This window comes from Aedes albopictus, chromosome 1 (genome assembly GCF_035046485.1).
Source record: "Aedes albopictus strain Foshan chromosome 1, AalbF5, whole genome shotgun sequence".
Classification (NCBI taxonomy): domain Eukaryota; kingdom Metazoa; phylum Arthropoda; class Insecta; order Diptera; family Culicidae; genus Aedes; species Aedes albopictus.
The window spans coordinates 132,195,755-132,217,135 of NC_085136.1; the positions used below are offsets into that span (position 1 = coordinate 132,195,755).

General features: G+C 42.3%; 1 protein-coding gene across 4 annotated transcripts in view; it reads left to right on the top strand.

Moving 5' to 3' along the window:
* LOC109422994 (myelin transcription factor 1-like) overlaps positions 1–20,467 on the top strand; it is a 47,296-nt gene extending 26,829 nt beyond the window's left edge. Inside the window, exons 2-8 of one of the 4 annotated variants that reach the window (XM_062845405.1) lie at positions 3,011–3,861; positions 3,928–4,244; positions 4,347–4,581; positions 18,700–18,894; positions 18,981–19,046; positions 19,116–19,417; positions 19,488–20,467. In XM_062845405.1, the coding sequence (XP_062701389.1) occupies positions 3,188–3,861; positions 3,928–4,244; positions 4,347–4,581; positions 18,700–18,894; positions 18,981–19,046; positions 19,116–19,417; positions 19,488–19,903 (2,205 nt within the window). In that variant the 5' untranslated portion in view covers positions 3,011–3,187 and the 3' untranslated portion in view covers positions 19,904–20,467. Of the gene's footprint in view, positions 1–3,010; positions 3,862–3,927; positions 4,582–18,699; positions 18,895–18,980; positions 19,047–19,115; positions 19,418–19,487 lie in introns of all 4 variants that reach the window. The other 3 variants (XM_062845407.1, XM_062845403.1, XM_062845404.1) reach the window with 3 other exon arrangements.
* Positions 20,468–21,381: the final 914 nt, after the last annotated feature.

Genomic DNA, 21,381 nt, shown 5'->3' on the forward strand with positions numbered 1-21,381 from the left:
AATTGTTCTGCTGAAATTGTTGATTGATTGATTGATTTGTCTTTTTTAAAGAGACTTTCAGCCCTTGGCTGGTTCGTTTCAAAAATTGTTGAGAGAAACTTTGAAAGCAATTTGAAAGCATCACTGAAAGAAGGTCTGAATAAATCCAAAGCAATGTCTGAAGGAATACCAGAAGTAACTATTGAAGAACCCCCTGGAGGATATTCCAAAAGAATCTCTTGAGAATTTTCTAGAAGATTTTCCGAATAAATATCCGACAAATTCATTCCCAGAAGAAATAGCGTTAAACCTGAAGGAAACTCTGAAGAAATTTAAGAAATATTTTCTAAAAGAGAGCCTGATTTTTTTTCTTAATTTCTAAAAGGAAAATCCTAGAGGAATCTTTGTAGAAGTATTGTTCATGGAAATGCACATTTTGAAAAAGGTTTGGAGGAGTTTCTGAAAAATCTCTGGAGCAATACCTAGGATAAATTGTTTGAGAAAATCCAAAAAAAAAACTCATAGAAACAATTTTGACTACATTTCAGGAGGAATTTCTGCAGAAATATCTGAAAAAAACATGAATTAATACATGCATGAACTTATGTTGCAATACTTGAAGAAATTTCCTATATAATCGCTTAAGGAATCCCAGGATAAATTTTGAAAGGAATTTCTGAGAAAACTCGTGTACCATTTTCAATATGATTTCTTGAGAAATGTCTGAAGAAGTTCCCAGGAAAATTCCTGGGAAACTACCTGAAAGAATCTTTGGAGGAATCCCTGGAGAAAATTTTAAATAAATGCATGGACCAGGCCGGGATGCATTCTGAAGGGACACGGAGAGGAATCTTTAGAGGAATTCTTGCTGAAACCATTCTAAGACATCATGCGAGAGTCTGCTTTCTGTCTGCTTTCCAGCTAATGTTCGCTAAGTCCTAAAAGAATCCCAAAAGACATAATCCTAGAGAATTTTCTTGAAATTTTAGGAGGAATTCTTGCTAAGTTCGTATAAGAAAATTCAATAAGAACGTCTTTTTTTACGATAAATTTCCAAAAAAAAAATGTGACATAATAGTGGATTGAGGAGTTCTCCGGCATAATTCTCTAATTAGGCGCGATAGTGAAATAATTTCCATGGGGGCGTACCAATGTATGAGGTGCTTCTATCTGGTAACCTTGAGTCACCAGTTTAAATTTAACCATGACAGCACTGATGATGACCCCCCAGCATCTGAATATCTGAATCTGCAGCATCCATAATGGGTCTGTCCATAAACTGCGTAGACTCTTAGGTGGGGACGGGGGAGTCTGGTCGAAGTCTGTGCTCCATACAAATTTCGAAAATTTTGTATGTAAAAAAGCCTACGAGGGGGATGGTTCAGAGATGTCAAGGAAGTGCTTGAGTTGATTAACTTGCAGAACGATTATCCAGGGAGAATCATCGTTTGTTAGATTTTGTTCGGCTAAATCGTTGAGAAATTCGCTTGTATCCCATTGAAATCAATACTTCTTTGATTTTGACATGTTTGATAATGTTGAAACCGGAAAAGTTCTACTAGCTTAAGACTATTCATCAAGACCAATACGGCAGGTAGTACAAGTTCAAAGTCCATCAAGAAAAATCATAAAGCGATGGATCCACTAAGTGCGAATCAAAAGCTATAAATCATTTCAAATAAATTGCCAGCTATTCGCAATAGTCAACCAGAATACGTTCCACTAAATCATCTTTATTCACAAAACTCTTTATCGAAATCCACTTCAAAACATGCACCCATGAATAAATGTATAACAATGCGATTACATACCGAGAAAAATGTCCCGAGACAGGAAACACGCCAAATCCACCTTTCCCAGAGTGAATAAAAAAGAAAAACAGGAAAAAACACACTTGTTCCCGGACGATTTTCCGCTGCATCAATGAAGCCATCCCGGCGCGCAGACAGACAGCATCCTAGCCTACCTAACTCAGGTAGCTACATTACACATGATCTGAACTGAACGCCCGGCACCGCGTGAAACTCTCAGCCAAGCACACTCTCACTCGTCTACTTTATCGTCCGTACAATCAATAAAAATTATGAATGTCACAAGTGCTCTTAACTGTCATCGTCACTATTTTTCCTTCCGTGTTCTCCCCTCGAACATACATATCAGCGTTGTGTTGCGTTACGATTCGGTAGAACCCCTACCTGCCTGTGCGCTGTGCAGTTATAGCCAGCAAAAGGGGTTCAAAGCCTTCGTCCGTCCGTCCGTCCGTCCAACAACGAACACCCAGGCTAGGGAGGGAGCGAGCGGATAAGAATAAAGAATTGTCATCTCCGGTTGTCGCGCGCGCTGGAGGGTGGCTGGCTGGCAGCAGAAGGCAGAACGATAAATCATATCCTTCATGTCTTTGGCAATTCCTCTAGGACACATGCCTCTCTGTGCTACGTTGCGCTGCGCTGCTCTGCTGCTTGCCATTTCATGACGACACGGCACGCAGCCACGGAGCCCCGGAGTCGGAGGAACACGATTTTATTTCCGTCGCAGAGATAAATATGATGGTTTGCCTATTATCTCTCGGTTTCGGTTGGTCGGTCGGTGTGTGCAGTCTAGGAAGATGGTCCTGCCGACGGCGAATTCCGGATTCTCAGCCGAGTGTTCTACGCGGGCATGTATGCCCGTAGTGGGAATGCTGGCGTGGTGGATAGGTGGCAGGGAGGGATGTGAAAGGGGTGCAAGCCTCTAGTTGCTCATTATCTTTTTACGACTACGAGATGGTTCTTTGAAAGTAGGGTAGTCTGGGCCGATTTTTAATGTAAGCAAATTTGACGTTCAACGGAGACTTGTGCTCCAAATAGAGGGTTGTTAAGGAATAGCGCTGGAAGCGAATCAAAACGTTCAATGGAAACTTGTTCCCCAGCTGAGGGTGAAGGTTGGGCAACCGCAGGCGGTCAATAATTAAAGCTGAAAAGAACATTTTAAAGAACAACGCTTTATGCCAGATAATTTCAACTGATTGTGAATTTCTCTTCTCCCATTTCAGATCTTACTGGTTTAACGACAGCTGTTAGTGTTAGAAGAAATCACCAACAATACACAATACAACAAGTGCAATATTTATACGATCTCTACCTAATATCACCAATTAATCGTAAGAGTGTTACGTTACTGTGTATTTCTAAGTGTTATCCCACGTTCAGTGCTACCTACATAAGTCAAAATGATTGATAACAGTTACTCCTACGTCACGCGCGACAACCTGCGCTACACAGATCTCAACGATGGGCGCTCCTATGCTCAGATGAGTACACTCTCATCACCGCCCTCTATGGGCAATCGACTGGGCGAATACGACACAACGGCATCACATTTGACTAATCATAGACCATACGAACCCGCTCCGCAAACGGCTTTCGAAAGATACGACACCAGTTACCCTCCTCAACGTAGCAATCTCTATTCCTCTTACGGATACTCGCAATCTATCTTAGACGAAGAACAGAAATACATTTCGGCAGAACCTCCTGCTCCTCCAGAAATTCAACCAAGTCAACATCATTTAGGCTTACCCACTGGTCCGACAGATCGGCTTCATCCCATGATGAAAGTTGAAATGGATGAAAGTGCCGGTCCCATCTACCCTAGACCCATGTACCATTACGACCCTACGTGTGGAACAATGCCTCCCGGATTCTCAGCCATCAACCTGAGCGTCAAAGAAGCTAGCCCTCCAATTCCTTACAAAACCAGCGGTACTCCTTCCCCCAATCCCATCAGCCGAAAACCTGATGACCCAAGAACGAATAAGATTTCATCCACTAGTCCCGAACCTGGTGCAAGTCCTCAGCAGCGCAGCAGTCCCCAAGCCAGCCTTGACTTGAGCTCCAACCATAGGTAAGTGAACTTCCCCTGTAATAAATTGACCACTCTGTAACACCCAGCTCCCTCATTTCCATTCAGCGGTGGAACGAGTCCGCACTTCGCCAGAAACTCCACCACAGGTCCATCGAACGGAAGCAACCCCGCCTCGAATCCAACCACTGCGAACAACAACAACAACCCAAACACCGCCAACAACAACCCCGTGTATACGAACGAAGTTCCGGAATCGCGCAACAACTCGGACGTCAACCAGACCGAATTCAACGGCGGCAACAGCGAACGACCACTGGGCATCGGGTTCGCGAGGCCGCAACCTCCTTCGGCGTCCTACAGCCGCGAGTCCACGCCGGACAGTGGTGGGTCGTACTACGCGGACACCTATCGCGACACCAGCGGTGAGTGCAACGTGCCACCGTCTTCCTCCTCGTCGGCAGCGGCGGCTACGGATCGCAGCCAGAGCTTTTTCTCTAGCGAGAATCTTTCTCCGTACTCTGCAGGCTACAGTCCGCACGCCAGCTACGGCATGGTGGTGCAGCCGGATTATACCAACGGCTATCCGGGATACGCGCCGAATGCGTACCAGTACAGCGGCCCGTACGCGAGTTCGCTCGGTTCGGGCGTTTATCCACCGTCGGTAGCTTCGGGTTACCCGCCGAGCTCGGGTTCTAGCTTCGTGACACCACCGGCGCTGGGGCAGCACCTTTCGTCGCATGACAATCTGCTGAAAGCTGGGTAAGTTTTGTTTTTATAAAACAGAATCTGCATGATTGTATATTAATAGCTGCACAGTAAGAAATATTAATATTAAACAAAACGTTTATTGAAAATCATCAGCAATTGGCGTCAGCTAAGCAGCCCAATATGGTATCAACCAAACAGGCTGTATATTTGGGTTCGTTCTAGCTTCGTCATGAGAGGTTTCTTTAGATCAAATTGCCTAAAATTTGTTCGAATAATTTAGCTTGGTTGGGAAAGATTTGAGGCCAACTTTGAGTTCAAAAGGTTTTGTTAAGGCCATAAAAATTACCTATTCTGTCGACCGGTTTCAGGCGCGATGATACCCATCTTTGTGACAATGTCCGACTGGTTTTACACTGTCGTACGATACTCGTACTCGTCCGAAGAAAAGAATCGGTTTAGGATAGAAATTTATTTCGTCACATGTGCCAATTCCCGTCATATCAGATGGAAAATACACAATAATTTAGGATAATCCAACTTACCTTTGCCAATGACCCAACAAACATTTTTGCTGTACAAGAGTGGAACAAACAACTCTTAAGCAAACTTTAGCTTAAAAAAGTGTTATTCAGCTAGTTTTGTTACATGGGGACGCACCAAAACAGTAGCTAGTCACAAACGCGAGTGTGTAGTGGATGGGCATTTAAGCTGAAAGAGAGATGGTTTGTGAAAAAGGAATGTACATGGTGTGGGCTCGGGTTAAGTTTGGCTTTCTATTCCTCAGAATCATTACCTGTCCTGTGTTTTTCTGTATGCTTATAAAGTGGTTTGGTTTAGAATAGATTACAGAAAAATTCATCGAAAATAGAAAACGTGTATATTAACTATCGCGGGTTTCTTTTAATAATAACAAAAACATTATGACAGTTACAGTCATGTCTTTTGTATAGGACAAGATAAAAAACAGTCAAGCCTCCATTTCATGTAGCTCTGGTTGCAGTGGTTTTACATGTACATCTCAACACCCCTGCTCAAACGCAGCAACCTTCCAGTCCAATCTTTGAACACATTTGCCTAAACGTAATCTCCGGAAGACCCTTGATCTTGAGTTCACACGTACTTGATCTAGATCGTTCCTTGTTGCAGCAAATCTCTCAAGAGGAGGATTTTTTTATCCACATATTTCAGTCTTCCGTAATCATGAGAATCCTCCGAAATCCTGATGGTCTACTGATGGTCCTCGAACATTTGAACAGGTACAGTTGGTTTCTTCCCAAGATACCTTAGCAGACGTATCTGTGTGGTACTGAATCTACATTGTTATCCGACTAGACTTCTAATGTACGCTAGTAGCACATGGTTTGCCAAATGCACATCAAGCAATCTAGTAGGCGCGCAATCTGTCGTCGCTTCACTACTTCGCGAATGTCAAAGTGTAAACACAAGTTACTTCCTGGGGGCACCCGCTTGTCCACAATAATTCCAAGCTCCACACCCATGGCCCTATCTTTGCCCAAACGCAGTACTTACGATAGTGTGTGGTGTCAGGGTGGGGGCCTGATGCCGCTGCCTGGAACCGTGCTGCCGTCCTGACCGTCGCTTGGTCCTCGTGGAATGGCTCGCCGGCCAGAGTTTCACGTGGGGCTCACGGGCATCCTGCCGTGGCTGGCTTGGCACATCTCGTCCAGAATGGTCCTCGTGGTGTCGGCACGGCTCTCAAAGTAGGTTCCAGTCCAAAACCTGGGCTTCACTTCTCCACTTTCGTCCTACGCTTCGGATGCAGTTCACTGCTCGGGGTGTAATTCGTCACCAGCTCGTGGATCCTTTGGCACCACGGCTTTGAACCCGACTCTGTCTTCTTCTGCACCACGGATTGGGCCGGATTGGCGCAGCACATCCACGCGGTCTACGAACGGTGACTATTGGCCAGCACTGTGGGGTTCGTGGGCCTTGCCGTTCGAACTGGCACTGTCGTTCGCTGCCAGTCACTGGCTACAGTTCACTTTAGGGAATCTAAACGTTCCCAATACTTCTAAAACAACTATCTATTTTGGTTATACTTAATCTTCGAGAGGTGTTGAAGCTTGCGTAGTCCTCTAGCAAGTGGACGAGTCTCGGGCTTCCGGCCTACTCGGAACCGGCGAATAGTCCTTTTTCCGTCCATTGCTAGCTGCCCAAGTGTCAAACTGCATCGGCTACTAAGCGCAGTCAGCGTGGGGTGTATTGTGGGTGTGTGGTGTTGTCTGTCGTTTAACAAATTATGTTCTGTGTTTGCATTAGATTTTGATTTGACTGTTTGCCATCTTCCTATCTTTTTCATATGGTACCCCGATCAGAAAGGCATAACAAAAATGTAACAAATTTATATCAGCGGTTGATAGATATATCAACGTTTGTTATATTTAGATATATTTGACAAAAAGGATTTGAAACCCAGATTTAATTATATCAGAACTATAACAAAGTCAGTTATAATACAAATAAATTCATTTTGATCATCTTTATATGAACATTATAACAAACTCAGTTATAATTTTGAAAATGCAGTTTATATCAAATGAACATTTTACAAGTGGTGTTTGGTACGCAGTTACGCCGCTGTGTGGTGCTACTGTGCTTGTAAAATACAGGATTTTTGACAAGTTTGAATCATGATCCAGACCTTTAAGAAAATTCAGGTTACTCATTAAATTTATTTATTGACATACTTGTAGATTGAGGATTATCCCTTATTGGAAGTTCAAAATCGATTTCTTGATTATCTAGGTTCAAATTCACTAACACAAATTGAAATTCAAACCTTAAATAAACTAATGTAGTATTTTTGACATGTTTGAATCATGATCTAAACCTTTAAGAAAGCCCAGGTAGATATTGCCGCGTTAATCTTGGATTCTCAGCCAGCTGCGTTCGAAACGCGCAGTATTTGATCGCGCTAGACCGCGCACCTATGGTTTGTACATGGTGTGCACCTTGTCTAAAACTGTTTTTGCAGCCGCCGGGTGGGAGCTGTCACGTATAATCAGCCGCCTTGTACAAATCAAACGGGCGCAATGTTTCCGCGATAAACTGCGGCTGGTTAACGTTGAACAATTCGTCATTGAAGTGTAGAATTAGCTTAGTGTTAAAATACACATTAGTAAAAACAACAAAAAAATCGTGATTGAAATCATCGTCATCATCAAATATTTGAAAGCAGTTTTTTCGATCAAAACAAAAGTCTTTGCTATGAAAATATATTCACTGTACTTTATGAAAGTTTTTATTCTGAAATTAGAAGTTTTATTATTGATATTGAATTAACATGATACAACTGGATCAATTAGTCGTCTGCAAATGAAAATCACCTTAGTTTTTGAAGAATTGATTGATTACAAATTATTTGTGGAGCTTTGAAATTTATTTCTAGTTGAGACACGTTTCATTGCCATGCAATTAACGTCCATATTAATTCAGTAGAAATACAGCTTCCTATGATCTGCAAACATGTGGTGTGGGTATTACATACTTTCAAAGATGAAAGAAGGCTGTTGATAAATAAGGCTAACATCAATGGTCCTGAAACCGATCCTTGTAGCTCTCCCGATAGAGTACCGATCAGGCTTCAATGATTTCCTTTAACTTCCACAATTTGAAAGCGGTTATTCAAATAGGATTTACTCAATAAAACAGAATCTCAACTGAAATCAAATAGATGTGATAACCTGTGCAGTAGTTCAAAATAAGAAACTCTATTAAAAGCTTTTGGAAAACCAACCAATAGCAGAAGGCTATTTCTGTTTTACCTATATGGACATCGTCATGCATCTTGAGCAAATGCCGAAGCAAATGCCGAACAGGTGTTTTCAACTAGTGGAAGAATTTCTTGTTTAAACTCTTTTTTTGCTGAAAATGAAAACATTATATGAGGTCACGAGGCAAAGCAAACGCCACAAAATTGCATCAGTATGTCAATTCTTGTATCATGTAATGTTAAAATTGTGCATTAAATACTTTATTTTTTAATTCACAAGCCATCTAAATCTGACAATCTCACAGAAATGCACACTAACGCCACAAAGCAGTGAAATTTCTAACCACCAGACTACTGCATAACTTTGCCATAGCCAAGAAGTTCCTTGATGGTGAGAACATTAGATAATTATTTAATAACATATGTCAAAATGTTCTAATTTATTTGCTCGCAAGTACCAAGAGAAGGTGAAATTGTATGCCACTCTTTCCACTGTTTAAGAGCCATTAACTATCCCTACAACTTTGATGAGGATACGACATTTATTTCTGGTCTGAATCATGAGGTAAAGCATGCCAAAATGCAGAGCAAATTCTTGAGTTACAATTATAACTAAATTATATCCACTTTTGTTATTATATTCTAAGATGACGTAATTGCGATAAAATGTATCAAGAACACTTTTGTGTGACGTCATATTTTCTCTCCCCTGTACGTTGGACAAATAAGTCTATTTATAGACCAGCCGCCAAAACGAAGAACCACTTGATCATATACCGCCCTTCACTTCAAGTGCTGCAATGGCCTTATTGATAAAGGCGCCGGATTGCAGGTGAAGGTTGGCGTCCTTGGTTCGATTCCCGTCTGGGTGTGGGTTTTTTATATACTACGTGGGGCAAGTTTTTTTATACAAAAAACTTTGCGCTTAAAATAAATAACACTCTTAATAAAAATTACCCAAAAAATGAGTTAAATTTTACCCAACTTAATTTTTACCCAATATATTTATATCTAATTTATAACAAAATGTGTTATAATTTATTGATCATTCCAATATTTTTTATATCTCACTTTGTTATAAATTTGTTAAAATTGTATCAACACCTGCTATAATTATGTTATGGCTAGAGCAATTTCAGTTATATTTTTTGTTATTTTAACACCTAACCGGCGATTTTTATAACTCATTCTGTTATGAAAAATCTTTGAAATAAATAACTCAATCGGTTATAATTTTGTTATGCCTTTCTGATCGGGACTTGCATCAGTATACGCAGAATATGGCACCGCAAGCGAAAAATAGACAACAAAGAAGGCACGGCAACAACGCTTTGTTTTTTCGTTAGCAGATAATGACAAAATCGCTCCCAAGTTTGTTCACAACAAAAACGGTAGGAATATTTATCTCGTTCTATTCACATCGTGATTTTTGTATTGTTTTGCAACTGAAACTCTACTCTGAGGATGGCAAGAGTCATAATTCGTCCAAATGCTTATGAATTCGATGATGTGGGTCGAAAATTTCAGCAGAAAAGCCGAAATATCGGCACACGCACGGCAAACCATGTGCTACTAGCGTACATTAGAAGTCTAGTCGGATAACAATGTAGATTCAGTACCACACAGTATCGTCCAGCTTGCATGGCAGGCAGCCGTGCACTCGGTTGATGACAAAGAAATTAATTTCTGCTTCCTGGTTATCCAGCCAACTGTACGGCCAAACAGTTTGAAAACGAATCCTGTGACAGATCGACGATCGACCAAATCATTGGCCCAGTCTGCGTCGGAGTACACCATCAGCACCGGAACATCTGCATCCACCTGGTATACTGGTCTAACCATCAACGAACCTTTAATGTATCTCAGCACTCTCTTGAGCTGCACCCAGTGACCCTCGTTTGGATAGCTTTGTAATTGGCTGAAATAGTTAACTGTTGCTGATATATCCGGTCTGGTTGTTAATGAGACATCAGACAACGGATAAACTTACGATATGGTTTTGTTGTCCTCAGCTCTTCTACGCCCTTCCGCAGACGTAGCTTGTTCTCCACAGTCGTCGATATTGGCTTGCACTTGAACATCTCAAAACGCCTCAGCAACTTCTCCAAATAGTTTCACTGACTTATCTTCAATCGTTCTTCTTCCAGGTTCCGCTCAACTTATGTTCCAAGAAAGTGTTGAATCTCTCCTATGTCCTTCATCTCGGATTCCCTCGATAGGAGTCGCTTCACCGTTTCCAGCACTTTCATTGATGAGCAAGCTAGCAATATATCATCAACATAAAGTACTAGTATAACTTTCTTTAATTCTTTTCATCGGACGTAGAGGCACTGGTCATTGACACTTCGTACAAATCCCAGTTTTTCGATGAAGTTGTGGAATTTATCGTTCCACACCCTCGACGACTGCTACAATTCGTACAGTGAACGATTTAGACACCAATAATGTAGCTCCTTCCCCTGCTGAATTCCGTCAGGCTGCACCATATAAATCTCTTCATCCAATTCGTCGTTAAGGAATGCAGTCTTTACATCCATTTGATGGATATGTATTCGATCCTGATTAGCAATCGCTAATACTACTCTCGAGGTGTCCAGCTTTGCGACAGGCGAGTACGTCTCCGTGTAGTCAAAGGCAGGCTTCTGGCTAAAGCCTCTCGCCACCAGCCTTGACTTGTACCATTTAGTCTGCCCGTCAACTCCTCGTTTGATCGTTAAAACCCATTAACATATAACCGCCGAACGTTCTTTGGGAAGCTACGCCAATGTCCAAGTGTTGTTTCGCTTCATCGAGTCCATTTCTTCATCGATCGCAATCTTCCCGTTGCGGCTAATCATCGCGCTTCTTCAGCTCAGCAATTGTGCTCGGAATATTGTCTACAAAACTCATTGCGTTCAAAGCGAAACCAGCATATTCCATTTCGAAGTCCTAGGGTAATTTTCCAATTGTTGCACGGCTAAATATTCGTCAATTGTTGCACACCTCATAAGAATAACATGGAGTGTGCAACAATAGGCGAGTTTTTAGCCGTGTAACAATTGGAAAATTACCCTAGTGCCATACTGGTTCGGTACGCTTTCGTTGTAATTTACCCTCATCAGTACGTTCATCCCCAGATTCTTCGGCTCCATCATCTTCGGCAGTACTGTTGTACTCTTCATTCTCGGTTGTCGAATGTCCCAAGTACTCATCATTTTCTTCTTCAGCGGCTTCCGCTGCATCCGTTGCTTCTTCGTGGTCATCTTCCGTTTTCCTCATTCGAAAATAGTCATCCGAAATCCCGCCGTCGATATTCCGATCGGAACACTCGCCTGTTTCAACCAAATAGACGTCACGAGCAATGATTATATGCTTTTTCATCGGGTCGCAAATGCGATATCCGTTGTGTGAATACCCAACGAAAATCTCCTTCCAAGTCTTCGCGTCCAATTTTGTCCTATGCTCCCTAGGTAGATGAACGAACACATTGCTCCTGAGAGCCCAAAGTTTCGACATTTCTGGCTTATTGGACTCCCACAGCTTTAAAGGTGTCTTCTTTATGTCAACTGCGCTCGTCGGATTTCTATTCGAACGCTCAAATTCTTTGCTACGGTACTCACTGCCGTTGTTGCATCGCAGGGTTGCGATCTCGACTCCAAACTTCGCGAAAGCCAGCGCTTCATGTTGCCGGAAGTATTCCAGCACCTCTGGTCCTTGGATTCCATGAAATAAACCATCGTGAAATGGCTCCAATCGTCCAAGAACTACACAACATATTTGGCACCATTCAATCCAACTGGTGTCACGAGTCCGTAAGCATTCACTCAAGAACACGCGATGAACTCCTACCCTCACTGACCAAGAAGGGTTTTCTGGTTTGCCTTCCCAATGCACGGTTCACAAGCGACGGTATTGTTCTTCACCGAACTGTGCTTCTTCGGAAGTCCCGACACCAGAGCGTTTCGCATCAACTTTTCAAGATTTTTATCGCTCAGTTTACCGAACCGATGATGCCACAGTTCCAGGTCTTTCCGAACACGGCCGCACGTCAACAGAGAACTCGAACCATGCCCGACCAATTGAAACTGCAGTTTATATAGTTTATTTCGACGTTCCGCACACGTAACGATTTCAGAGTCACAGTATATCTTCGCTTTTCCCGCTGCGAACACAATCTTCATGCCAGCGCGTTCAACTTTTACCACTGAAAACAAATTGCAGCGAAGCTTCGAAACGCACAACACTTATTTGATTGTAAAATCAATCGTTTTATCGCCGAAACTACTTTCACCGTGCCACTGACTGTGCTTTGCTAGAATTGTTTCGCCATCCTTTGCCACCGCGATTTCCACCGACTCTTCCAGTGGCCGAAGCTCCGTGAACAGCTTTCGATTAAATGTCAATTTCTTGATTTTGCTTTGGCTAACCAAGCCATGTGGGAAATTACACTGTTGAAATTGCTTTGACATCCATGTGCACAACAGAACACGTTCCCGATGAACAAATGGAGACTTGAATTATGAAAAGAAATCCCCGTACTCCGATGAGACTCGAACTCACGACTTGCAATTCGCTAGACGGGCGCTTCTATTCCTTCAAGCTACGGAGTCACTCGACTATCTCCGTCGCCAGCAGGCCTAGAACTGAACTCGATTCCACAGTCGCACATGGTTATCTTCTTTTCACAATCCAAACCTCGATCGGATGGGATTAGATGAACATCTAACACATACACTTTTGTGCACATGTATGTCAAAGCGAGAGAGGAAGTTATTTTTAATTGTCGAGAGCTTCGGGCACTGCCTCCCAATCACTTATTGGTATGACAATTGTGACAATAAGTTATTGGGAGGCAGTGCCCGAAGCTCTCGACAATTAAAAATAACTTCCTCTCCCGCTTTGACATACATGTGCACAACAGTGTATGTGTCAGATGTTCATCTAATCCCATCCGAACGAGGTTTGGATTGTGAAAAGAAGATAACCATGTGCGACTGTGGAATCGAGTTTAGTTCTAGGCCTGCTGGCGACGGAGATAGTCGGGTGACTCCGTAGCTTGAAGGAATAGAAGCGCCCGTCTAGCGAATTGCAAGTCGTGAGTTCGAGTCTCATCGGAGTACGGGGATTTCTTTTCATAATTCAAGTCTCAGTTTGTTCATCGGGTACGTGTTCTGTTGTGCACATGGATGTCAAAGCAATTTCAAAAGCTTTCGATCGTTGACCAGAATCCGGAATCTAGATACCATCGAGAACGATGGCCACTCTGTAATTCCACACCACCACTGACACCAACAAAACAAGCATTGTTATCCAAGAAATTCGCTTTCGCGGCTTCCGCAACGACGACTTCTTCTTTTCAGGGCAGTCCACTTGTTTGTGGTCCTCTTGCTTGCAACCCATAGCACTTGATCTTTTTCTTGAACTGTTGCTTCGATCCGGAAAATGCGGCGCCATCGCCCTGGGACAACGATTTCATACCTATTCCATGACGGTTAAAATCCTCGTCCAACAAACGGCATTTAACTAATTCGAGACTGCAATTATCCTCTGGCATAGCCTCCAGAGCCGTTACCTACCACTGTTGAGTACGACGCAACTCCTGTTATACGATAGTCTCTGACCAGCCGATCGAAGCGCAGGAAATGCTCCTGCAGAGTGTCACTACCGAAACCTAAACTCAACATTTCGCGTTTGAGATGCATCCGACTGACAATGCTCTTCCTCTCGAACACTCGCCGAAGGGCATCCCACACTTCTTTCGAGCTTTTCTTCCCGTGCACATATTCTAGTTGCGAGTCATGGATCCGGGAAATGATTAGTGATTTGCACTTCCGATCATTTTTCTGCCTCTGTTTTCGCAACTTCGTTTTCTCCACTACACCTAAACCTTATTTTACGTCCACTATTGGCTTAGCGAAATGAAATTCTAGTGCCAAAACAATGATCTAAATAGACATTGTTATATTTTTGTTCACTTCTCCTTACCATGGAGATGTTTTAAAAAATATAAAAATGTGGAGTTTGCTCTTTGTCTTGGCGGTAGAATTTTTTGTCTCTTAGCCAAGCATGGACGTAAAAAAGGACGAAGTGTATCACATCTGCACTACCACCAGCCAGTTCCTTTAGTTCGTCGACATCGTCAATTTCCACTTCCACACATTCCAGCAGGTCGTGATCCTCGAGCAACACCTGCATCCGGAACTTCCAAGCGTTGAAATGGCTGCCATCGAACAGCGCCAAATGGTAGCACTCACTTTGTGCTTCCTCTACCATTGTACCAAGCACTTTTCGTCCGTAACACTACCGGAATGTCGGCAATAATCACTGTGGTGCTTACCTGTTGCTTCATATGACGCACCGCTGTCATGATCAGAATACTGCGGTGATTCGAGCCGCAGCCGACCATAAACAGCACCGTACTGCTCACCTGCTTCACTTTCGGGATTTCGCTCTTCTGGCCTTCATCGCTGCTTTGCTTGGAACAGTCGGCGTCGAAGTGTCGTTTCTTTTGCAAAAAAAAATGTCTTCCCCGCAACCGCAGTGGAACTCGATTTCACACCTACTTCCATGGCCTTGTCACTCGACGATCCACCGGAACGATCCTTACACCTCACGTATTCATCCAGTAGCTTTGATTTTACGAGCTGCAGCATCAGACCCGGGTATGATCGACTCTTCAACAGACTCACCAGGCTGATGTGTGAATCCGGCAAACTTCGCAAGATCATTGCTGGCTTCAGTAAGTTATCCAGGGCTTGATCGGCATTGTGCAACCTCCGAAAAGCTCTTCCAGGACAAATAAATGGCTTTCCAGGTCACCGCGACATTAAACGCCGTAAATACCCCCTATTGCCCTATTCATGGATCGCATCACCAATCAAGGATGGCTCTTCGATCTCACATCCAACCCCAAAAACAAATACTCTTTCCGTGATGTTTGTCGAGATGCAGAGTAGTAACAACCATCACACTCTAACATTCCTTTCCCTTCCTAACCAGGGACGCAAGTTGATAATTATCATGATATTATAATACACATTGAAACATTTAAAATGTGAAAAGCGAGAAGAAGTAACTGTTAGTAGGCGCTAAAACTGGAAGTTACTTTTAGCCTTTTTGAAACCTGCCAATTATGAAGTTGAAATTGATCAATTTGTTGATTAAAAGACACAAAGACGAAAACACTCAAATATTGAAGACACACACACTCAGTTCAGCGCGGCTAATTTCTATTCTTTCGTCGCGATTCACACAGCCGAACGCTGTGTACGCAACGTAATTTAACTGAGATATCAACAAAAAAGTTAAGTTTATCCATAGCAGCACACATACACTCTTAGAAAAAATCATGTAAATTTAAGTTTACTTGGATGCACATAAAAGGAGCGGGCCCGTTTGACACAAATGTACGTCTTCTATCACAAATAAAGTCGAGCTAGCAATCTCTAGAGCCGAAGCGAGAGATAAAACATATGTAAGAAAAATAATGAACTGGATTCGAACTCTGGTGCGCTGATTGAGAGGTACGTACTATACCTCTCGGCTGTATCACCGAGGTGTGAGACAAACGATAAATGAAAAACTGTTTCTACCTATCTGGTCAGAAAGGTTAGTTGACATTTTGTGCAATCAATTCAAACTTACATGATGGATGTAAAATTGAGTCAAATTTGCCATTCAGTCATGAAATGTTTACGTACGTTGATGGTTTACGTCACGTGTAAATTCCTAATTTTTTAGGAGTGTAGGTGCCGCTATTATCGAACATTAAGCATCAAGCGTTTAGCCGAGATTTGATGTGATGAACTTTACCGCACAATTGATTTTGGCATTTTGTTTTCATTGTGCAATTTGTATTAAATTAACCTCACAATTTGTGGTACATTTGTGAATAAATCACCACTTGTTTTGGTGGGATTCGAACTCACGACTCCGCTTCGCAAGCCCGGCGTTTTAACCAACTAATCCACGGAACAAGTTACGATTCTGCAGAATGGGGTCGAAGCACCACCCTAATCGGGTCCATCTTTCACCATCTTTCTTTTGGCTTTGATGTATCCGGAAAAAGAAATAAAATTATCTGCCCAAAAGCAACATCCACTGCCGTTCTACGCATAATTGCCCCATGTTATATGGAATTCCCATATAACATGGGACAATCGGGCGTAGAACGGTAGTACAAATGAGCACTGTTTACTAAAGAGGTGTTGATGTATTTTTTTCCCCGAGGCTGAAAATAATCCCTTAAAATAAGCTTCATATATCTATTTTAGGCTGGGAGCTTTTCAAGCACGGCACAATAGATTTACCATAGCTCAATATAGAGGCAAAGTGATCTACAATTGCAAGAGATATGAGGATTTTGAATTCTTCCGTTGGCCCATTCCTCCGACGTAGACTCTTGAGTTTGGTCCAATGAAGGATTTGCCCAGCAATGATCTTCTCCACGAAAATTTAACACTTGTATGGAGCGAAGACTCATATAGCCGAGGCGGTAAACGCACGGGTATTCAGCATGACCATGCTGAGGGTGACGGGTTCGATTCCCGGTCGGTCCAGGATCTTTTCGTAAAGGAAATTTCCTTGACTTCCTTGGGCATAGAGTATCTTCGTGCCTGCCACACGATATACACATGCAAAATGGTCATTGGCAGAGGAAGCTCTCAGTTAATAACTGTGGAAGTGCTCATAGAACACTAAGCTGAGAAGCAGGCTTTGTCCCAGTGAGGACGTTACGCCAAGAAGAAGAAGAAGAAGATGGAGCGAAGACTAACAAATCGATCAATTTAGAAGAATGCTAGTATTAGCTAGAAAGTCTTCAATGCACTTGGAAACAGAAAATGAACAACAGCTCAATCATTGATATCCATCATTGTTCTTAATAAGCATATATGATGAGGATTTCTATGAACTTTTTCGTCAAATAATAATATTTAACTCTTCTAAAGCTGCCATAAGAATATTTGTCATTATGACAAATATTTGCCATTGAAGCCGGACATTCATCCAAGCTTGCTATGATTCACGTTGTGTTGGTCATTTGTTGGGCTTGTTTGGCCAAATATTTGTCATATCATGCCAGTAGTACACAGGGTCAAATATTTGATAAGGAAAGAACTCAAGAAACAACATCAGTTTGACACTAATGAAATTTCGATCGAGTCAAACAAGATGTTTGAGCATTGGTTTCTTTTTGGACAAATATTTGACCCTGTGTACTAACAGCTTAATGCAGCGTTTCTCAAACTATGGGTCGCGACCCACTGGTGGGTCGCGGGCTGATTTTTGGTGGGTCGCGAAGGCTTAGGCGATATTGTAATATATGCCTTAATTGACTTGTCAAATAATATTGTTAGTCATTTAATAATACTCTCTTGGAGAATCGGGAGTTTTTTCTAGGAATTAGGTTTTTGCTTAATTCTATTAAAACTTTTGCATCATAAGTCTTAGTCTGGAGTACAAAAGATATTGGAACTACTGTTTGCTTTCTGAAATCAAATCTAAAACTACGAGTTTTCAATCAGAAGGCTCAGGATTCTAGTAAAATTTTAGATTTCCTTGTGTTATAATGAAAATTAGCTCAAGTTGTTGTTTGTAGTTTGCATTTTCGATAAGATGTGCATACCAAGTTCAGCCGTTAAAATTCCAGAAATACCAAAAATCAGAGAAAAATTACCAAATTTCAAGAAGAAATCGCAGAACATTTATTTATCTCCACCGAATCATTTATTTATTTTTACCACACTTCGGTAAAGCTTCACTTCGGTAAAATTCTGCTGAATTTCGTAAAACTGAACTATTACAGAAATCAGTTCAGCTGAAAGTGATATCAATTAAATATAAGTGAATAAATTCTACCATCTATCAGTACTATGAATCTTACCAATTCGTAGTAAATACACACTAGCAATTCCAGCCCAATCTTTTTTATTGGATTGAAGAATGTTTGCACAAGAAAACACGATACAAAATGCTTCATTTCATTTCCTGCCAATTTTTATTTAATTAAAACCGTGTATAAGTTTTATGATTTCTTTATTTTTAAATCGACTACTGTACATAAAAAATAAACTATAAATTTTGTAAGATTAGGAGATACGTGACGTTAGTTTATCAAAATCCTATGAACGTGCTACAATGTTAATTTTCGAATAAATAGTCTGTCTAAATATTTTAACATTGCATATGTTTCGCAAAAAAAGGTTAGAAAAAACATGTTGGTGGGTCGCCAAATCCTATAACAATCAAAAGTGGGTCACAAGCTGAAAAAGTTTGAGAACCCCTGCTTAATGGAACCTTTAGGATTTTTGCAACAAGATGGCGTAGTGTACGTTCAGCGTGCTTGTCTGTGTCATGTTGATCCCAACATCCTGCTAGGGTTAATTTGTTTACCCATATAATCCCGATTACCTATTGCACTTATCTCTGAGCATGTTTATATTCTCTCCTTCCGACAGACTAACCGGGTATCAACGACTGGATCGACCACAATTCCCCTCCCAATCGCAAGAACTGAAATGTCCAACGCCAGGATGTGACGGCTCTGGACACGCAACTGGCAACTACAGCTCACACCGAAGTCTCTCCGGATGCCCGCGGGCCTCAAAACCCAAAAGTAAACCACGTGACGGCCAGGAATCGGAACCGCTAAGGTAATTCCCAAATGTTGCCCGCTCACAATTCCAACGATTTATTTGTGCCGTGTGTTTTCTCTCCTTCCGATTCCATTTTCTCCAAGCAGATGCCCCATTCCGGGTTGCGATGGATCCGGTCACTCCACGGGCAAATTCCTGTCACACCGAAGGTAGTCATCAAAAGCTAAACCAAACCAAACCCTCAAAACCTTACCAATGTCTGTCGGTTTCTTCAACAGTGCGTCCGGCTGCCCGATAGCGTTGCGCAACAAGATGCATATCCTGGAGAGTGGCGGCACCATCGAGCAAGCGAAGGCAGCGATGGCCCAAGCCGCAGCCGGTAAGTTCGAACCATTCCAGTGTCAGACACCGGGTTGCGACGGAAACGGCCACATCGATGGTACATTTAGTACCCATCGTACGACGGCCAGTTGCCCGACGGCCCAAGCTACCGCCGCCGGCCAGCAGGCAAACAAGAAGCCACGCTACAGCGACGAGGTCCTTATGAACTCGACCTCGGCGGCAGCGAAATCTTTCAACGGTAAGCTGATCGAAGATTGACCCATTGTGTAGGTGTGTCCTAAAGATCTGGATCTCTATTGCTTCGACAGACCTGGCAACGAATTATAACCCGACAAAGAATGGCCTGCTTGGCACTAGCGGAGGATCGGCCATCGCAACGGGACCGTCCCTTGGGGGTGTCCTCGGAAGCGTCTCTTCGGATGACCATCACCCGAAGAGCAGTCACCCGTCGGATTCGGGCTCGGTACCCGGTTCCGGTGGGATCGGGTCGCTTCCGGGATCAATCGGCGGAAATCCGGCACAGTCCCAGTCGCAAACCAATGCCGGACCCGGCGGTAACGAAGACATTCTCACCTTGGACGAGGAGATCAGTGAGCTCAAGCGAGAAAATGCCCGCGTCGAGCTGCAGATGCTGCGACTGAAATCGAACATCAACGCGATGGAATCGCAGCTGAACAACAACGAGCCGAAGCTCCTCGAGATCGGAACTCGGGGGATCACATGAAATTTCCTGACCTGTTAGAGCTTTTTAGTTTCCGCATGAATGGGATTGTGAATGTGTGGGGCTCGGCGTGAGAGAGGAAAGTGAATGTGAAAAAAATGAACAATTTGAACTGTATACTAAATGACAGCCGAACATCGATTGATCAGTAGTTGTGGACCGTGAGAACGTTCGGTTTGAGTTCGGTGGACGAAGTTATAACGATTACATCTTAAACCATTACAAAACACACAGAAACAATGAAGAGAAGTGAACCTAGTTGAAATGTGCTATACGAACTCATTTTAATTATAAATATATGAAAATGAAACAGGCAACACAGAAGACAGAGAAGCAACAAAATATTACCGGAAACCATTGAAATGCTACTATTTTAAGTACGTCGTAAATTGGTGGAATAAATTCGTGGAAGTCAGCGAACTGTAAGGATAATTGTGAAGAAAATAAATCTCCAATAAGAATCCAAAGCAGCAAACACATTAGCAAAATTGTAAAAAGTCATTATTGTATGTAACCCAGTTATGAATTTTAATAACGATAATAAAAATTACATATTTGTGATACTAACATTCGCGAGTGATTTGAATTTTATTTCGTGCTCGGAAAGAAATCCTGTTAAGGGGAGACGCAGGTTAACATTCTCTCGCATACAAGAGAATTCGTTTGTTAGATTATGTGCCTGATGAAGTGAACATCAACGTACAAGAGTTGATTACCACTTTTCTATGCGATACTTTTCAAACGGAATTGTACCTTCAATGCATTGTGCAAACTAGTAGTCAAGTTCAGAAAATAGAACATGATGACAAATGGTAAGTATTGTAGTCAAATCGAAGAAGTCTTATTTGTACAGATGATCATATCCATTATCTCCTAGGTTTTAAGTACATAGGTACAGGAGTTCAGTAATGGCAGCCAACATGGTATCTGAATACATCCACCTAACCTAGGATGTACCGAAAAACTCGGGGAGGGTAAAGTCTGAGACATAACCGAAACCTTAACTCATGACTATTTATTAACACATGATGAATAATTTGGAGCCCGGTGAAGCGGCAGACAAGTAGCTACGCAGTATTGAGTGTATTGAGTGTATTGAGTTCAACGCACGAATATGATACTCCGAACGGCCCTTGCTATGTTTCGACACGCGTATTTCCATGGAAGAAGCAGTCGCGTTTGAGGAAACGCCGAAAAATATCTCCTATAAGAATGAAGTTAGAGTTGGACTGTTCCTTGCCTCAGCGATATGCCGCGTGTACTTTTAAGCAAAAGCGCTAATAAAATAATGTAGAGTTTCTTTTACCGACTTTTAGATCCCCCTAAGCAGAGCACTCTCTTCGAATGAATGTAATCAATTTTGTGCCTTTGAGTTTCGCCCAGTTATGCTTATCCTATGAACAGATAAGCGTATTTCGACTACCACTTGTAATCTTCCCCCTATATAAAGAACTAACACTAAGGGGCTGTCAATTAATTAC